Source organism: Cajanus cajan, chromosome 11 (genome assembly GCF_000230855.2).
Source record: "Cajanus cajan strain Asha chromosome 11, NIPB_CcT2T_4, whole genome shotgun sequence".
In the NCBI taxonomy this organism is placed as follows: Eukaryota; Viridiplantae; Streptophyta; class Magnoliopsida; order Fabales; family Fabaceae; genus Cajanus; species Cajanus cajan.
In genome coordinates, this window is record NC_138527.1 from 11379118 (window position 1) to 11397279 (window position 18162).

At 31.5% G+C, this 18162-nt stretch overlaps 1 protein-coding gene across 6 annotated transcripts; it reads left to right on the plus strand.

Annotated features, from left to right (window-relative positions):
- The first annotated feature begins 743 nt into the window (after nucleotides 1-743).
- LOC109791653 (glycosyltransferase BC10) lies at nucleotides 744-15656 on the plus strand. Of its 6 annotated transcripts, none has more exons than XM_029269938.2 (5): nucleotides 744-914; nucleotides 2395-2485; nucleotides 10691-10783; nucleotides 11684-12247; nucleotides 14887-15656. In XM_029269938.2, exons 4-5 carry the CDS (start codon nucleotides 11693-11695, stop codon nucleotides 15520-15522), a joined length of 1191 nt encoding a protein of 396 aa, XP_029125771.1. In that variant the 5' UTR covers nucleotides 744-914; nucleotides 2395-2485; nucleotides 10691-10783; nucleotides 11684-11692; the 3' UTR covers nucleotides 15523-15656. The 6 variants fall into 6 exon arrangements, with proteins under 6 accessions (XP_029125771.1, XP_020206562.1, XP_082923156.1 ...); XM_029269937.2 differs by having other exon boundaries at nucleotides 745-914; nucleotides 2355-2485; nucleotides 10691-10850; XM_083067027.1 differs by having other exon boundaries at nucleotides 745-914; nucleotides 10691-10850.
- Nucleotides 15657-18162: the final 2506 nt, after the last annotated feature.

Sequence of the window (18162 nt, forward strand, 5' to 3'; positions counted from 1 at the left end):
TATAAAGTCTCAACAAAATAAATATAAATATAATTGATATCACTTGTCTTTAAAAAATAGCAATCATAATAATTTTTTTGTGCTTTATAATAATATTTTCACATCCTATTAAAATTTGTATATTTTATTTAACTTCAAATATGTCTTCTTCATAACCAAAAATATGTCTTCTTCTTCTACTTTAACTTTTAAAGACCAGGCCACTTAGAGGAAGTTTTTCACATGAATTTGGGTGGAGAAGATAAATATACCTGTTTGATTTAATCATTGAATAATCAAAGGTGGATAATCATTTTTTAATTGTTAAAATTAAAATTATTTTGTAAATTAGATAAGGTTGTTCAACGAAATAGAATGGGTCTCATGGACTGCGTGACATAAGCTTTTGTTGCTATTATGGTGGGCATGATGAATCACAAAACTGCATGTGCACCCACAAAGCAATTTTGTCTTCTAGGTTCTAGATGATGCCTGGGTGTAAATATGAAATATAATAATAAAATGTAGCCTTCTTTTTTATAAATTAAAATAATTTTTTTATGAAACTAATTATAAGTTATTTTATTATTTTCTCCATCTCCCGTAAAAGATACTTAAACTGGAAAATAATATGAAAAAGAAAAATTATTATGTTTTCTATATTTTAAACTAGAAAATAATATGAAAAAGACTGTTACATCTACGACTAATTTTGCAATTTTATATATAAATGTAAATTTTCTTTTCGATAATTTTTCACGAGTCGATTGATTGAAAGGGTCAAAACTCCAAAACCTAAATAAGTCTATTATTCTAGAAAACTAAACCACATTTTCTCTTTTGTTATGGAACTGAGTGATGGGCTATTGTGTCTTCTTCTTCCTTCCCTCCATCAATGGAATTGTATTTGAGGTCAAGCACGACGATCATCCATGGCAAGTGGTTCTTCTTCATTTTTTTCTATTTTTCACTTCTTCCAATTTTTATTTATTTTTAACTTAGTTTGCCAAACGGATTTCCAAATAACAAACGAAGGTATGAAGATTTGGTACTCGTGAATTGGTATGAAGGACTAGAGATAGGCGAATTTGATAACTAAAATACAGATCATTGTGTTTAAATAAATAAATGTATGGCTATTAAAAGTAACATTGAAGTTGATGTGGTGAAAAATTTTAAGATTTTACGTGCATTTTTAATTTAAGCTAGAAAATAACAATATTGATCACATCTCGTTTGATCCTCATAATAACCCTTTAATGTATGCCATATCCCAGCACGATGATTGACAAGATGATCATGTTCAACTTCTAAATAGCAAAGTTTCAATGAGTAACTCGGATTTATTTTTAATAATACGAAATGGCTCGTTAGATGCTTCGGATTGGGGATTATTTTCTTAAAGCTTCTGATTAGGGTTTTAATTTGTAGATGACGAATGAATTGTGTTATTAATGTTCATGCTCTGCCCCTAGATTTTGATGCTGGTTTATTTAATTATCTACCGTTAATTAGTATATTTGGGTAGAAAACAAGGGGAAAAAATCGCCGTAATGTTTCATCGTAAGGCTTGAATTGGAATGTTGTTAAGTTAATTTTTATTATTAGCAAAACGTTTTCTACCCATAGTTCCTTCCTATGTTCTAACGCCTTGATAAAATTTTGATTCTTAGTGTTTACAGTAATCTTCTATAAGAATTTAAACTCACACCTTGTAGAAAAAGTTCCTAGAAAATGAATTATTTATACATATACCACTCTGTTTGATATAATTTTAATGAGTAAAAAACATCATTTCACTCTTTAAAAGTGTATGTTACTAATACTATACTCTAAAGTATAAAAATTTAGAAAGAATTTTTGAAAGTGTAAAATGTTATTCATTTTAATCCAAAATATAAAATGTATGTAACTTAAACTATAATATTAATGTATATTTTAAGATTAAAATGATAACAAATGATTACTTTTAGAGACTTATATAAAATAATTAGAACTTTCAGAAATTTATTCATAATTTTCTTATTTTCACGAACTAAAGTGTTAACTACTTACATTTTCTGAGTCTCAAACGATGTTTTATCTTGATGTTAATTATGTTGATATTGTTAGAAGCATAAAGGTTTCAAGTGAAGTAAAAACAAAGAGAGTTCTATATTGTGGAAATCCTCATTTGTGGGATTTAGACTTGGACTCGCATTTTAAGAAAATCTTAAATGGATTGTAATGTATTATACAATTTTATTCTATCTTTAGATGTATGTCTTCGGAACTCTGTGCAGATTCATGTACTATGTGAATTGCAACATTTTAAATTTCAATATTGTGTACTATGCCAACGAGATATGTGACTAATTCAAAATGTCCATGTTTAGATTCATGTAAATGGATATTATCCAAATTTGTCTTATCTAGGGTGATTGTGCAAGTTGTTGGAGTTGTGGATCTTACAATTTTGGACTGGTTGAGGTCTCTATAAAGTGGAAAGTTCACCCAAAACAACCAGGTATGCTTGCTTTATGTGTTCTAATATTCATATTGCATTTGAAAATTCATTACTACTTGATAAATAAACATGCAAGTAGTGGCATGAGAGAATGATTGCTTTTAGAAATTGGGGCATGATTTTCAAATGGGTTCATGAACTGCTCCTCTTTTGTGTAGAATATGGTGATACCAAATGATCTTTGCATAAGGAAAAGTATTCAAGAGACTTTCATTCTTGTTACCTCGTAATTATGAGTTGTTAAAGTAGATAATTTATTCTGATTCGGTCTCGTATACTAAGATTAGGTAATAGGTGAACCAAACCAATTTAACTTATTTTTAGATGAGTTTTAAGAAAAATCAATCCAACTTACTTCACTATATGTTGATGGGTTAAATGAGTTAACTCGCTTAAATTATAAAAAATAAAAAGACTATTGAACTTTCAATAAGATATCTATTATGTTTTTATATTTTAGAATTATAACTATGTTAACAAATAGGACAAATAAAATGTAAAAAAAAAATATATTATTCACAACTAACTTAATCAACTTATAAAATTAAAGTTGTTGCATAAAATATTGACAAATAATATCAAATTGTTTACAATTAGTATGTACAAAATTTAGTTAATGATATAAATATATAATCATATAAATTAATATTTGAGAATCTAAAAAATAAAATATAAATATATATTAGATGAGTCAACTCAACTCACCATTAATTAACTTATCCTGAGTTAGGTTGTAAGTAAGTTGCATCAAAAAAAATTTATAACTGAAATAAATAAATAAAAAAATTGACTTAATTTGACTCAAACGGAGTGAGTTAATTCACAAATTTTAGCCCAGTTTTGACAAGTCTACAAAATTACATCAACAATGTCTGAAAAATGATAACATCATTCGTTTCTTAATTTGTTTGGCATTGCACCACGAGTTTGTATGTTTTCGGCTCATTATATATATGTTCAAAATGGATAAATACAAGTATTAGATATTTGAGCTCAAATACATAAGGTTCCAAGTACATAAAACTAAAATGCTCATAACAAAAATAATACATTTATAAATACGTCACCAAACAACTCATGCTTTCTTTTCTTTGCTATGTCACCCACTGCTTCTACTCTATAGTCTCCCAGTGTTAGGAAAGATGGTTTCAAAGGAAAAAAAGGAGATAAATTGGAAGACATTGAAAATGCTATAACATTGAATATAAAGTTTTTCACAAAATGATTACACAAGCCTTTATATTAGTAAGCTATTAGGCACAAACTACCTATTCCCTCTTTTCTCTATAAGTAAAAAAAAAAACATGTATTACTTATTCTTAAATATAAATAAATTTAACTATTTTATATTATTTAATAATATTTTCTTTTATATAACATAACATTTCATTTGCACTATTTCCTTTTCAAGTCACTATGGACAATGAACGAGAACTTGATGTGCATAATTTTCTTTACTTGTATCCTAGTGAGAATTCAGCTACATCTCTTATATCTCTTGTTCTCGATTCAACAAATTATCATTTATTGAGTAGATCATTTATTACGGTACTTAGTGCAAAGAATAAAGTCGAATTCATTGATGGTGGTGCTCCACCTCCTCTCAAGATAGATCTTCTTTACTTGGCATGGCGTCGCTGCAACAACATGGTCATGTCGTGGCTGGTGCATTCGGTTTCTCCTTCATTCGTCAAAGCATCCTCTAGATGGATCAGGTTGATGACATTTGGAAAGATCTCAAAACACATTACTCACAAGGTGATCTTCTACGTGTCTTTGATTTGCAACTTGAGGCTTCCTCTTTCAAACAAGGTGATTTATCTGTAACGAAATATTTCATGAAGCTTCATATCGTATGGGATGAGTTAGAAAACTTCAGACCTGATCCTACTTGTACCTGCACCATCAAATGTGCCTGTTCTGTTCTCACCAGTATTGCTTAGCGCAAACTCGAAGATTAGGCTATGCAATTTCTTCGTGGATTGAATGATCAATATAATAATGTGAAATCCCATGTTCTTCTAATGGACCCTCTACCACCCATCTCTATGATATTCTCTTATATGGTTCAGTAGGAACGCCAACTTCTTGGTCAGAACTTCATTGCTAATGTTCATCTTGATCGAACCTCCTCTGTTAATGTTGTTACACCATCCACCTACACTTACCACAAATAGACCAGACACACTGAGGCAATGTGCTTCCGTAAACATGGTTTTCCCTCTACAACCGATCGAAACAATAAAGGCTCCTCTAATTGGCCCCGACGCATTTGCACTCATTGTGGAAAAACTGGTCATACCATTGAAGTTTGTTATTAGAAACATGGTTTTCTCCTGGCTCTAAGCCTTTATTAGATAAAATTGCAAGTGTCAATCACACAGTGTGACTGGTGATTGAAAACTCACTAAGTGTACTCAATCCTTTGAACACCATGATGTTCGTTTCACCCCTCAACAGTATCAAGCATTGCTTGCTTTAATTTAACAATCCACTACTGGAACTCATTTTTTATACAAATCCTTGTGTCAACCAAATCGGGTCTATCTCTTCTTTTTATACAAAACCTTCTTCTTCTTTAGGTACTCATTTTCCTATTGTTTGCTTTGTCATCTCTAATCCCTCTTCCTCTTGGATTTTGGATTCTGGTGCTATAGATCATGTTTCTTCTTCTCTTTCCCATTTTTTTTTCACCTATTAATCCCATTGATGTTAAGCTTCCTATTGGGAAACATGTGTTAGCCACCCATTCTGGTATTGTTAAGTTCACTAACTCTTTCTATCTTGTTGATGTTTTATATATTCCAGATTTTACTTATAACCTCATTTCTATTTCTAAATAAGTTTCCTCTCTACCGTGTCAACTCATTTTTGATCATCATTCTTGCGTCATCTAGGAAGCGAACACCATGAAAAAGATTGGTACAGTTGATGTAAATGGAGGACTCTACAGTTTCACTACCAGCAACATTCATACTCCTTCCACCAATTCTGTTATTGGTCACCCTAAGTGTAGCATCCAACCCATCGACTTGTGGCATTTTCGCATGGGCCATTTATCCCAAGAACATTTACAATTGATGAAGCAATCTTTTCCTTTTTTGTTTGTTGATAAACCTTTTTCATGTAACATTTGTCATCATGCCAAACAAAAGAAACTCTCGTTTTCTTTAAGTAATTCACATGCATTGCAACCTTTTGATCTTTTACACATGGATATATGGGGGCCTTGTTCTGTTAATTCTATGCATGGACATAAATATTTCTTAACCATTGTCGACGATCACACTCGTTTACTTGGCTATTTCTTATGCAAAATAAATCAAAAACTTGATATCACATCATGAACTTCATTACTAAGGTTGAAACACAACTTGATAAGCGTGTTAAAGTGATACACACTAATAATGGTTTAGAATTTTCCATGACACAATATTTTTTCTCTAAGGGAATCATTCATCAAACCACTTGTTTTGAAACCCCTCAACAAAATGGCATCGTTGAAAGAAAACACCAACATCTTTTAAACATGACTCGATCTCTCCTTTTTCAAGCAAAATTACCTTCTATTTTTTGGTGTTTTGCTCTTATGCATGCTACTTCTCTTATCAACTACATTCCTACTCCTTTTCTGCATAATATTTCCCCTTTTGAAAAACTTTATGGCCACCCATGCAATATTTCCACACTCCGTGTGTTTGGATGTTTATGTTATAGCAGTACCGTTAGAAAATAATGGCTCAATCCAAGAAGGGGGTGAATTGGATTCTATGACACTAAAAAAATTTCAGAGTTCTAAGGATCTTTATTTCTTCAAATTTCCTGCCAAGATCAACAAGGTGATTTATCAAGTGTGTAAACCGTTTTTGAAAATCAGAAATTGATTCACCATGATTCATTCTCAACAATTCATATTCTCTTATAAGAGTATGCTTTCTAGATCTTTTTACATCACTTGTTCCTTCATGAGTAACTTGCAATGTATCCTACATTTCTTTAGATGACTTGCATTGAGAAATTCTAAAAAACTCATCAATGGACAATGCAGATGTTATTATGTTCTTTACTCTATAGTCATATTGAGCTCTCTTTTTCTCATCGTCGCTCCACTCACTCCAATGTTTTTCTCTCTTTCCATCACCATCTTTAGTCATAGGGATATAGGGTCCATTTTCAATTGCATCCCACACAGCAATGTCAATTGCTTCAATGAAAATTCTCATCCTAATTTTCCAATAGACATAGTTTTCACCATTGAAAACAGGAGGTCTATGAATAGAAACACCCTCACCATAAGGTAGGTTGCTATTGGCCATTTTTGAAATCTTGATTAACACTCAAGAACCTTGCTCTAGATACCAATCGTTAGAAAAGAATGGCTCAATCCAAGACGGGGGGGGGGGGGGTAAATTGGATTCTATGACACAAAATTTTTTTCAGAGTTATAAGGATCTTTATTTCAATTTTAAACTTTTCTAATATGAATTCTCAAAGAGGTTCCTTGAAAGACTTGCCAATGGAATGAGTCCTATATGCATTCTTGATTAATCTTGATTAAGTTAAATGTTAAGAACAACTAATATGCAATACTTTGATTCAGTTTAAAGCAATGTTATGCATACAAACATATTAATCAAGATCAACCACTTTAACACTCAATCAAGATTTTGCTGAATGTAAAAGATAAGGGTGAGAGAAGAATGCACAAGAGTATTTTATTCTGGTTCAGCCACTCCACATGTGACCTACATCCAGTCCTCAATCATAACCTGATCAAGATTTGTTCCACTATCTCAATGAAGAAGTTTTACAAGCATATCACACATGTATATACTACATTCAAGATAACCACTTCCTTGCCCCCAAGAAAGCAATTCTTGTAGAAACCCACTACAAGAATTCCTTACCACTTGAGACACCTACTCAAGATTTTCCTTACACTTTACACAAAGAATTAAAGGAACGAATTCACTTGGAAGCTGAACAAATCAGACTGTGAATTCCAAACAAATCTTAATCTTCCTCTCCCAAGAATGTAGTGATGATGATGATGTCTTTTAAAGCATTTCATAAAATGTTTTTCTTCTTGGTTTCACAAAGAAAACACTCCAAGAAGGTCACAAAAGACTTCACAATATCAATTTTTCTCTTTTTGATTCTCAGTTCATCTCACTTCTAAAGTTTCAAAGTGTGAAAGTTATTTATAAAGTTATCAGATCTAGATAATCAATTATTTTAAAGGATAATTGATTATTTTGTTCTTCATGATTTTCTAGAAGCCACTCAAGAACAGAATAATTGATTATTTCGCAAGATATTTGATTATTCCAGAGAGTACTTCCTGGAATAATTGATTATTTCACAGATAATCGATTATTACAACAAGGATCTTTTCACCTGTTGCTGGAATAATCGATTACACTTAATGATAATCGATTATTTTGAGTTAGCTTTCAAAAACTCAATTTTATACTTCAAAAATCTTTCCAAGTATTTTTGAATCATCATCATACTCACTCTCAGTCAATTAGATTAAGATTAATTAACTCATGCACAAAGCATACACATGTAGAATAAGCTAATCAAAACAATACAACACATAAGAACTTATAAGCTACTCCTATTACACATCATGATATTCATATCTTTTTCTTGACTGGTTTGTGTCCTTGGTCAGCTTCAACTCTCAGAATCCATCCTTTGTTATCATCAAAACTCTCATACTCCAGGGCCGAGTTGATTCACTACTCCATGAATCTCAACAAGTACCATTACCTCTCATAAAATCAAACTAGATCCCCGTGCTCATCCTTGCATCTTCCTTGGTTTTAAGCCTTACACTAAGGGTTATCTCCTTTTCAACCTTCACACTCACGGTCTTATAGTTTCACGCAATGTTATTTTTCATGAAGATCATTTTCCTTCTTTCACTGAGCCTTATTCTCCTTCTTCTTTTTCTTACCCTGTACCCATTCATTACACTTATGATGATTATTCCCCATTACCTTCTCCCACAACTACTGCATCCTCTAACTCCCCTATTCCTGAACAACATTCTTTTCCTCTTATTCTTCGCTGCTCTACACATCCTCACAGACCACCAATACATCTTAAGGACTTTCATGGTGACTTTACATCAACTGGTACCAATTCTTCCACAAGTATTTTTCATCCTCTTCATTTTGTTCTTTCTTATGGTCATCTTTCTCCTTCTTTTCATCACTATGTTTTATCCATTTCTTTTGTTACTGAGCCAAAGAATTTTGTTGAAGCTTCCAAAAGTGATTCTTGGTTTAAAGTAATGCATTAGGAGATTTTTGCATTAGAAGCGAATAATACTTGGGTTCTTACTACATTTCCTCCTAACAAGACAACAATCGGATGTTGTTGGGTCTATAAATTTAAACACAAGGCTGACGATTTCATAGATCGATACAAGGCACGTCTTGTTGCAAAGGGGTATACCCAAATGGAAGGTCTCAATTTCTTCAACACTTTTTCCCCTGTTGCTAAATTAACCACTGTTCAACTTCTTCTTTCTTTAGTAGCTATTCATAATTGGCACTTGAAGCAACTTGATGTTAATAATTCATTTTTACATGGTGATCTTAATGAAGAAGTCTACATGAAATTACCTCTAGGGTTTACACCATCTTTTCCTGGTCAAGTCTGTCATCTTTAGCACTCTCTTTATGGCCTTAAACAAGCCAGTAGACAATGGTATGCATGTCTTTCTTGTTTTCTCATTCAACATGGATATGTTCAATCCCCCTCTGATCACTCACTGTTTCTTAAGTGTTCTCCTACCACAACTATTGTTTTTCTGATATATGTCAATGACATAGTTCTTGCAAGAAATGATTTAACCTAGATTCATCATATTACATCTTTTCTTCATCATACTTTTCGAATCAAGGACCTTGGTAATTTAAAGTATTTTCTTGGCCTGGAGGTAGCTTGTAATCACACATGGATTCATCTATGTTAGAGAAAGTACACTCTTAATCTTCTCTCAGATACTAGTATGCTTGCTTCAGAGCTTGTTTCGACACCATGGATTATTCCATGCATCTATCTGCTTCATCTGGCACTCCCCTCACTGATGCTTCTGCTTATCATCGTCTTGTGGGCTGATTAATATACCTCACCAACACCAGACCTGACATCACATATGTTATCCAACAACTCAGTCAGTATGTTTCCAATCCCATAATAGCTCATGCCAAGCTTTATTTCAAATTCTTCGTTATCTAAAAGGAACTCCTGGCTCTGGGATTCCCCTATCAATAGTTCAATTTAGTTGAAAATTTTTAGCGATTCAGATTGGGCCAGTTTCACCATTATTCGTCGTTCTGTAATTGGTTTTTCTGTCTACCTTGGAGATTCTCTCATTTCTTGGAAATCAAAGAAACAACTCACTATCTCTTGTAGCTCTTCTAAAGCTAAGTATCGTGCCTTAGCCACGACCAATTGTGAACTTCAATGGCTATCCTATCTCTTGAAGGATTTTCATATTGATCCGATTAGCCCAGCTCTCTTGTCTTGTGATAATCAATCTGCCTTGCAGATTGCTTCCAATCAGGTCTTCCACGAACGAACGAAGCACATTGAGATTGATTGTCATATTGTGCATGACAAAGTTTCTACTGGTCTGCTTAAGCTTCTTTCGATGTCTTCTACTTTGCAACTAGTTGACATTCTTACGAAGTCTCTTTCGCCATGTGTATTTCGTAGTCACTGTTCCAAGCTGAGAATGATTAACATACATTCCCAACTTGAGGGGGGCTCTTAGCTCTCTTTTTCCTTTTTGTTTTGTGGGCTTTTATGGGCTATACTCCTTAGCTTTTTTTGGGCCACATATATTTATGTTTTTTTTTCTTTCTGTTACATATATGCGAATGTTGTGTTATTTTCTCTCTCCCTTCGTGTATATATGACACATTTTGTGATCAATAATAAACAAATGGGATGTTGAGTATTCTCTTGCAGTTATTTCATTTTTCTTCTTTCATATATTTTACTACATTTTCAATTCTTTAGTTTTGATCGTTAGGATGTTAACGTTGAAAAGTCTTCACTAACTTGTTATAGGTTTGTTTGCTTAAGTTCCAACACAATACTGCGCTGTTTCCATGTTCCTGTTAGAAGTGTGTAATATTTAATGGTTTGGTTTCATTTTTAACAAAACATTAACCCCTTCTGCAGTTGAGAGTTTTAAGAAAGCCTTATAAAATTATAAAGAAGGGACTGAAGAGAAAAACAAAAAAGATAGAGATAAAGGGATTCTTATCAATTCCAGTAAGTTCTCAAAGCCACCAACTCATGGCTTTCGCAGCCACTTGAGCATACATTTAAACCATACAAGGCACGGTTAATCTCTCTTCATCTATAACTATTACATATCTTTCAATCTCTCTCACACACACTTTCAAGTATCTAATACTTTCGATGATCATCTTTTATTTCATTGACCTTTTGTTGATAACGGTTTTTAGTGACAAATTATCCTATAATATATATATTTTTAAACTGTTCTTATTATAAATATTAAAAGAAATAGTGCAACGGAAAAAATGATATATTAAAAGAGATGTTTTGAAAATAGTATTATTAAATAAGAAAAAATAGTTAAAATTTATTTATATTTAAATTTTTTTTTCTTGTAATAGAAAACAAAAGAGAAACTTTCTAACACACTTTCAAGTATTTATCTAATATTTTGGGTCGGTATTAGTTTTGGTGATCTTTTATTCCACTTACCTTTTTGTTGACGAATGTAGTGACTATTTACAAATTTTGATTAGAAGATAAGCATGGTGCTGAATATGGTTCCATAAACGTATCCACTTTGGTACCTGTTGACAAGAAAACCATTAAACTTAGTTTTTTTTTTTTTTTTTTATAAAAAAAATGTTATATATGATAATATACAAAAAGTGTTCATTTATATATAATATATGTAAATATAAATTTATTTGACATATACTTACATACAATTTTAATATTAATTTTAAATATGATTTAATAATAAATATTATGATTATTATAATTTATACCTACATTTCTTATCAAATATGATAATATAATTATTATAAAAATAATTTTTAATAAGAAATATTATATCATTATTTGACTGTGTAATTTTGGCACAATCATTTTTTTATAGTTAAAATTCAAGTTTTTAATAACTCTTTTCAGGTTTGAAAAATGAAGGGGTCAAATAATCAACATACATCGAATTCTGGTTCAAAGCCTTTTCATCTCCAGCTTGCTCGTTTCCTAATCTATTTCCTCCTTTTAGCCTTTGGTGTAACCATTGGAATCATCATCAGTTTCTATCTTAAAAGCTGCAGCTTTAGTCTACAGTTCAATCAATTCTCACGCTCTTCATCAGAAAATGCGCCACCACCAATGCTCCCACTGCCAAATGAAAAACCAAAAGAAGTATCCGATTCTAACCTCACGAGTCAAGTGGGGTTGAAGGAGTATATTAAGCCTTCAAATGTTGTGCATGATATGAGTGATGAAGAACTGTTGTGGAGAGCTTCAATGACCCCTAAGATCCGTGAATACCCTTTTGATCGAGTCCCCAAGGTGGCTTTCATGTTCTTGGTGAGGGGTCCTGTGCCTTTGGCTCCCTTTTGGGAAATGTTCTTTGCAGGGCATGAAGGGTACTACTCCATCTACGTGCATTCGAATCCTTCTTATGATGGATCAGACCCTGAGAGTTCAGTGTTTCATGGCAGGAGAATTCCTAGTAAGGTCAGTTCTTTATTCTACAATTACTATTTCACCTTCAATTTTTTTCTTAATCTATCGTAATTATAATGATCACATTCGAATCTAAGATATCGTATATTCTATTTCAAGACCTATCACTAGACTACTAAACCCTAAATCTCCGGACCAAACCTAATTATAATGAAAATGAAGCTAAAATGTTCTCCTTTGAATGCAAAACTTGCATTCAATCAAGTAAATCCAATTAAGAGGGAGAATAAATTAAAACAGAACTAATTAAGCTGAGGGAAACATAATTTTTCAGACAGAACTTACATGTACTTTCTTAGATTCTTTTACAATCGCAATTATTTCAGTTCACAAATTCAAATGTTCAAATAATGAAGGTTAATATAGGGTGAAACTCCGATTGTTATTAAAAAAACAAAATACAAGTACCTTAAGTCTAGATCTGGCTAATATATAATTCATTCACAATACTTGGTAAGGGCATAAAATTATTTTTGACAATAACCATCTGTTATGCTAACAAGTCTCCGTGAAATTTTTGATAACGTAGATTCACTTTTAAATGTATTAATTATTGATGCATTTTTTATTTTTAATTTATTTTGAAATCTATTAACGAGAAATTTAATTATTTTTTTTCTTATAAAAGTGGATACATTCATCGTGTTTCAACCATATATAACATTTAATTAAGGTTTGAAAAAAAATATTTTCTAAATTACGAGCAACATAATTAAATAACCACTACTAAAAATACTTAGTTATATGGATATTTTTATAATGAATTTAAATTTATGAGAATATTAATTAAAATTAACTAATTTAACTACTTTATTAATTTTGACAAAATAGATTTTATTTTATTTTTCCTGAATATTTTTTTTATCAAAATGAAAAAAATCATCTATGTTGGTCTCAAATATAAGTAATCACAAAAATGTTTTCTTTACATAATGACACCGTCTTAAAATACCATTTCATTTAATTGAAATTTTATTTTTAATAATTTTTTTTTATTTTAATAAGTGAATGATAATTTAAGAAAATAAATTATTTTTTAAATGAAATTAGATGATGATAACAAAATTTTAGTTAACATAAATTATTATTTTTGTTTAATTATGTTTTAAAATGAAAATTAATTAAAAGAAATTAAAGTAGTGAATAAAAATTATATATCTTTTATAATATTAGTTAAATTGAAATACATCGTATCTCTATATTTTATTTAAAAAATTAAAAATAAAATAAAAATTAAGATTATTAAGTAATAAAAAAAATTGATTAATTAATAAAAATAATAGATAAATAATTATTAAAAGAGAATGATAGTTATTAAAAAATTATTAAACTTTTTTGACTTTTTTTATAGTAGCATTTTATTATATCTATAGCATATGTTAAATATTTATTATATATAACTAAAATTTATAATAATAAATTATATATCCAAATAAATATTATATCTGAATATATAAATTATATTTATAATTTATATAATATATAATTTATTGGCCTTTAAAAATAGATTGCATCAAACAATAGAAAATGCAATGAAACGAGGATCTAAAATTTAATTTTGTTAGATAGTTTAATTAGTAAATTAGTTTCTTAATTTACGTTTGATTACGGTATAGTTGTTTAAAATTTTAAATTTATAAAATGGGTTGTAGATTTATAATCCCATCTAATCGTTTCAATATATAAAGAAAATACCAAAACCACTTTTTTTTGAACATTTATTTCTCTAATCATATTTCAATATTTTGCAATCAATATATTTATTAAAGATAAAATAAAAAAAAAATGTTTACACGAAAAAAATTAACTGCTCATTTTATTAATAAATAAATCAATATTTTATTTATTAAAGATATAGGACACTACATGCCTTGAAGAAAATAATAATTTATTTTTTAACAATTATTTAATAAGCAGGTTTGTTTTAGTCATTTGCGGTTTTTTTGTTATGATAGTAAATTAAATGAAAGAATTGGAAAACAAAACCTTAACACCAAGGAGTAGTATTCCTTTTTGTTATTAGTAAGTGTCTCCATACATATTTTGTGTAGAAAAAAATAAATGACTTTGTACAGAAAAGTAGTGGTCTTTAATTAGTTAGTTATCGTAAAGTATAAAAAAAATGAAAATTAATTAAAAAAAATTAAAGTAGTGAATAAAAAGTATATATCTTTTATAATATTAGTTAAATTGAAATACTTCGTATTTCTATATTTTATTTAAAAAAATAAAAAAAATAAAAATTATGATTATTAAGTAATAAAAACAATTAACTAAGTAATAAAAATAATAGATAAATAATTATTAAAAGAGAATGATAGTTATTAAAAAATTATTAATTTTTTATTTTATTTTTAACAATAAAAAGTATAATAATATATAAATGTGAAGATAAAAGTTATTATCAAAAAAAAAATTTCCTTTACATATTAGGAAAAATATGACTCCTAGAAATGCAATATAAAATCCGGAAACAAATGCCTCCTTAGTATAGATATGTATATATAAATTAATTGGCCACTTAAAAGAAAGAAGAAAAAAAAAAAAAAAAAACTGCTCACTTATTTTATTTATATTTTTGAATAGAGATCTGGTGTAGCATTAATGTTGACGTGGGAAATGTAATGCAGATAGTGGAATGGGGGAAATTCAACATGATTGAGGCAGAGCGTCGGCTTCTGGGCAACGCGCTTCTTGATTTGTCAAACCAACGCTTTGTTCTCATATCAGAATCATGCATCCCTTTGTTCAACTTCTCAACAATCTACACTTATCTTATTCACTCCACCCAAAGCTATGTAATGGCTTATGACGAGGATACTCCTGTTGGACGTGGACGTTACAACGTCCACATGTCCCCAATGATCACTCTCGAACAATGGAGAAAAGGGTCTCAGTGGTTTGAAATGGACAGAGACCTTGCCCTAGAAGTTGTGTCAGACAAAACCTACTTCCCAGTGTTTCAAGAGTACTGCAAATTTTCATGTTATGCTGATGAACACTACTTGCCCACGTTTGTTAGCATCATGTTTTGGGAGAAGAATTCGAATAGAAGTTTGACTTGGGTTGACTGGTCAAAGGGAGGGCTACACCCAGCTAAGTATGTGAGACCAGAGGTTACTGTCGACTTCTTGGAGAATTTACGGAACCAAATGTGTGACTATAATGGAAATCAAAAAAATGTTTGTTTTCTTTTTGCGAGGAAATTCTTACCCACTTCCTTGACGAGGCTCATCAGGTTCGCTCCACGGGTCATGCACTTTTAATGTTACATCTTATTGCTATTTGCACCGAAGCAAAAAAATGTTGATGTCACTAAACTACTATTCAATTCGTTATTTTCATTTTGAAAGTGTTTTGGACTTTTCGGTATATATACACTCGTTCTTCTTCTCGGTCATGTGTTTTCTTGATGCATCTCACGGTATCTCTAATGGAATCAACTCATTTGAGTTACTTCATACATTGAAAAATGAGAAAAGTGGTTCTCAATGTGTCATGTCAGCATTAAGCAACTCAAACAGAAATTTACTCCAATGGTAAGAAACTTTCAGAAATTCAACTTTTAAAATATATTTTCAAATCATTTATGAACCAAATTAAAATTTTTATTAACGACTAATTCTTCGTCAACTGGATCAATTCTTCGTCGGTGTTGTCGTGTAGTTCCTCATCTATGAATTGATCCAAAAGATCATCTAAATTGATGTTTGAATCAGCTAAATTGTTGTTTCGATCCATCACGTATCAATCTAAAAATTGAAGAAGAATAGATGGGGATTTTGTGTGAGAATGAGTAGGATTGGATGACAAAGTCTACATATAAATAGTTTTACAACGGCTAGTTTTATAACAACTAGTTTTATAACGGCTAGTTTTACAACGACTAGTTTTATAAAGCTAGTTTTACAACGGCTAGTTTTACAACAGCTAATTTTATAATGGCTAGTTTTACAACGGCTAGTTTTACAACGGCTAATTTTATAACGACTAATTTCATAACAACAAAATTTGAATTACAATAATAAAAGAAATTAAAACTCAAATACTTCCCTAAACCCTAAAAGAAATTAAAACCCATATTGTTGTTTAAGATAGTTACAATACTTCTCATGAGCCTCACGTTGAGTCTCATTCATGTTGGAAGTAACCTTCATTATGGTTTCATATGCCAAACGTCTTTCTTGTGCCTCCTTCAACTCAATTAGTCTTGATGCATAGGCATTTTTCTCCTTTATTGCATTTTCTATGCCAGAAAAATCAATAGTATTAGTATTGAGTTTCTTTTCCTTTGGCCTTCCTTTTGGCTGCCTTTTGTCCTATCGGACAGGATGTTGGCGTTGGTATCTCATATTCATCAAGTTCAATAGGTGTCTCTGTGTTGGAAGACGAAGAGTAACCACCTGCAGACGTTACCTTCCCTCTTTTTGAATTGTGTTGCACGAAATCAGAGATTGCCATTTAGGTTCATCTCTCAAAATGACCCACGCATGCTCCATATCAAATTTTTTACCTGTATCTTGAGTGTAAATCTTATGTGCGAATGCCATGACATCTTTCTCCGAACTCCCACTTTTCTTTTGACTAATTGCTTATTTGTAGCAACCAATAAATTTTTGAACTGCAGGATGAATTCGATTCCAACGTGCTTTTAGTTGAGTCGATTCTCTCTCTGTGAACTCGCCACGGTCTTCATTGTTGTTGTATGCTTCTGTGATTCTCGACCAACATTGTCGTAACGTTTGATCAACTCCTATGATTGGATCCTTCGACGTAGTGACCCATGACCTCACGAGAATAATATCTTCTTGAACTGTGAATGGAACAGAAATTTTTTTGTTGACGAATTTTCTGCACTTCCATCTAGTTTAATTCCATCCAGACTAATTGGTGATTCAGGTTCACTATTAGGAGTGTCAATATTGTGTAGAGGAGAAGGCCTATAACATGCATTTGGGTTGGTGAGAGGTGGTGGTTGACTAAAAAATTGTGGTCCTTGAGAATTATCACCACTAGGTGGATGTGTTGGAAACATATAATATTGTGGTGCTGACCAATAAGGTAGTGGATTTTGAGAATTTTCACTAAAATAAGATAGTGGATACATAACATATTGCAGAGAAATTTGAGAATTTGCATTTGTCGTTGGTGGTTGGTTTTAGAAAGAATTTAAAATTTTTTGATGATTGTATTGGTTAGGATCCATTTTTGAGAGCAAAACAAGCAAGATAAAAGAAGTAGAAGAGAGTTAAAGAGGTCCAAATTTTTTAATTGAGTTGATGAATATTTATAGTGATATTTTTCTTTTTTTTCTTAAAAAAAATTGCCAATGGCTACTGTACCGTCTCGGCAAATCTCCGACTGATTTCCTTTGATGGAGTGTAGTCCCGGTCGAAGCACGACCTCACACCCTCCCTGGTGATAGGCCGACTATGATCCCGATTGATCCCCCTCTTGATGGGTCACTCGGTTAATGCCCGAGTATCACTTCGGCATGAATCAGTTCGGCCCCATCCCGACACCTCAAGCCGAGAAGACCCTCTCGGCCGACACCTCAAGCTAATAGGACCCCCTCGGCCATAATCCGACTAGAGTATCACTTCGGCATGAATCAACTCGGCCCCATCCAGACACCTCAAGCCGAGAGGACCCTCTCGGCCGACACCTCAAGCTAATAGGACCCCCTCGGCCATAATCCGACTAGCCCCTCGGCATGGAAATTCCGTTTAAGACTTTATCTACAATTCTCACGTTCGTCAAATATCTTCAAAAGGACGACGGTTAAGAAGATCCCACATTTCACGGGGCCCATGAAGCCCAGGAACAAGGAAGTATAAAATCTAAAACCCTAAGGCTAGGTAGGCAGATTACACTTTTTGAATGCTCTAGCTTTGAGGCAGGATCTA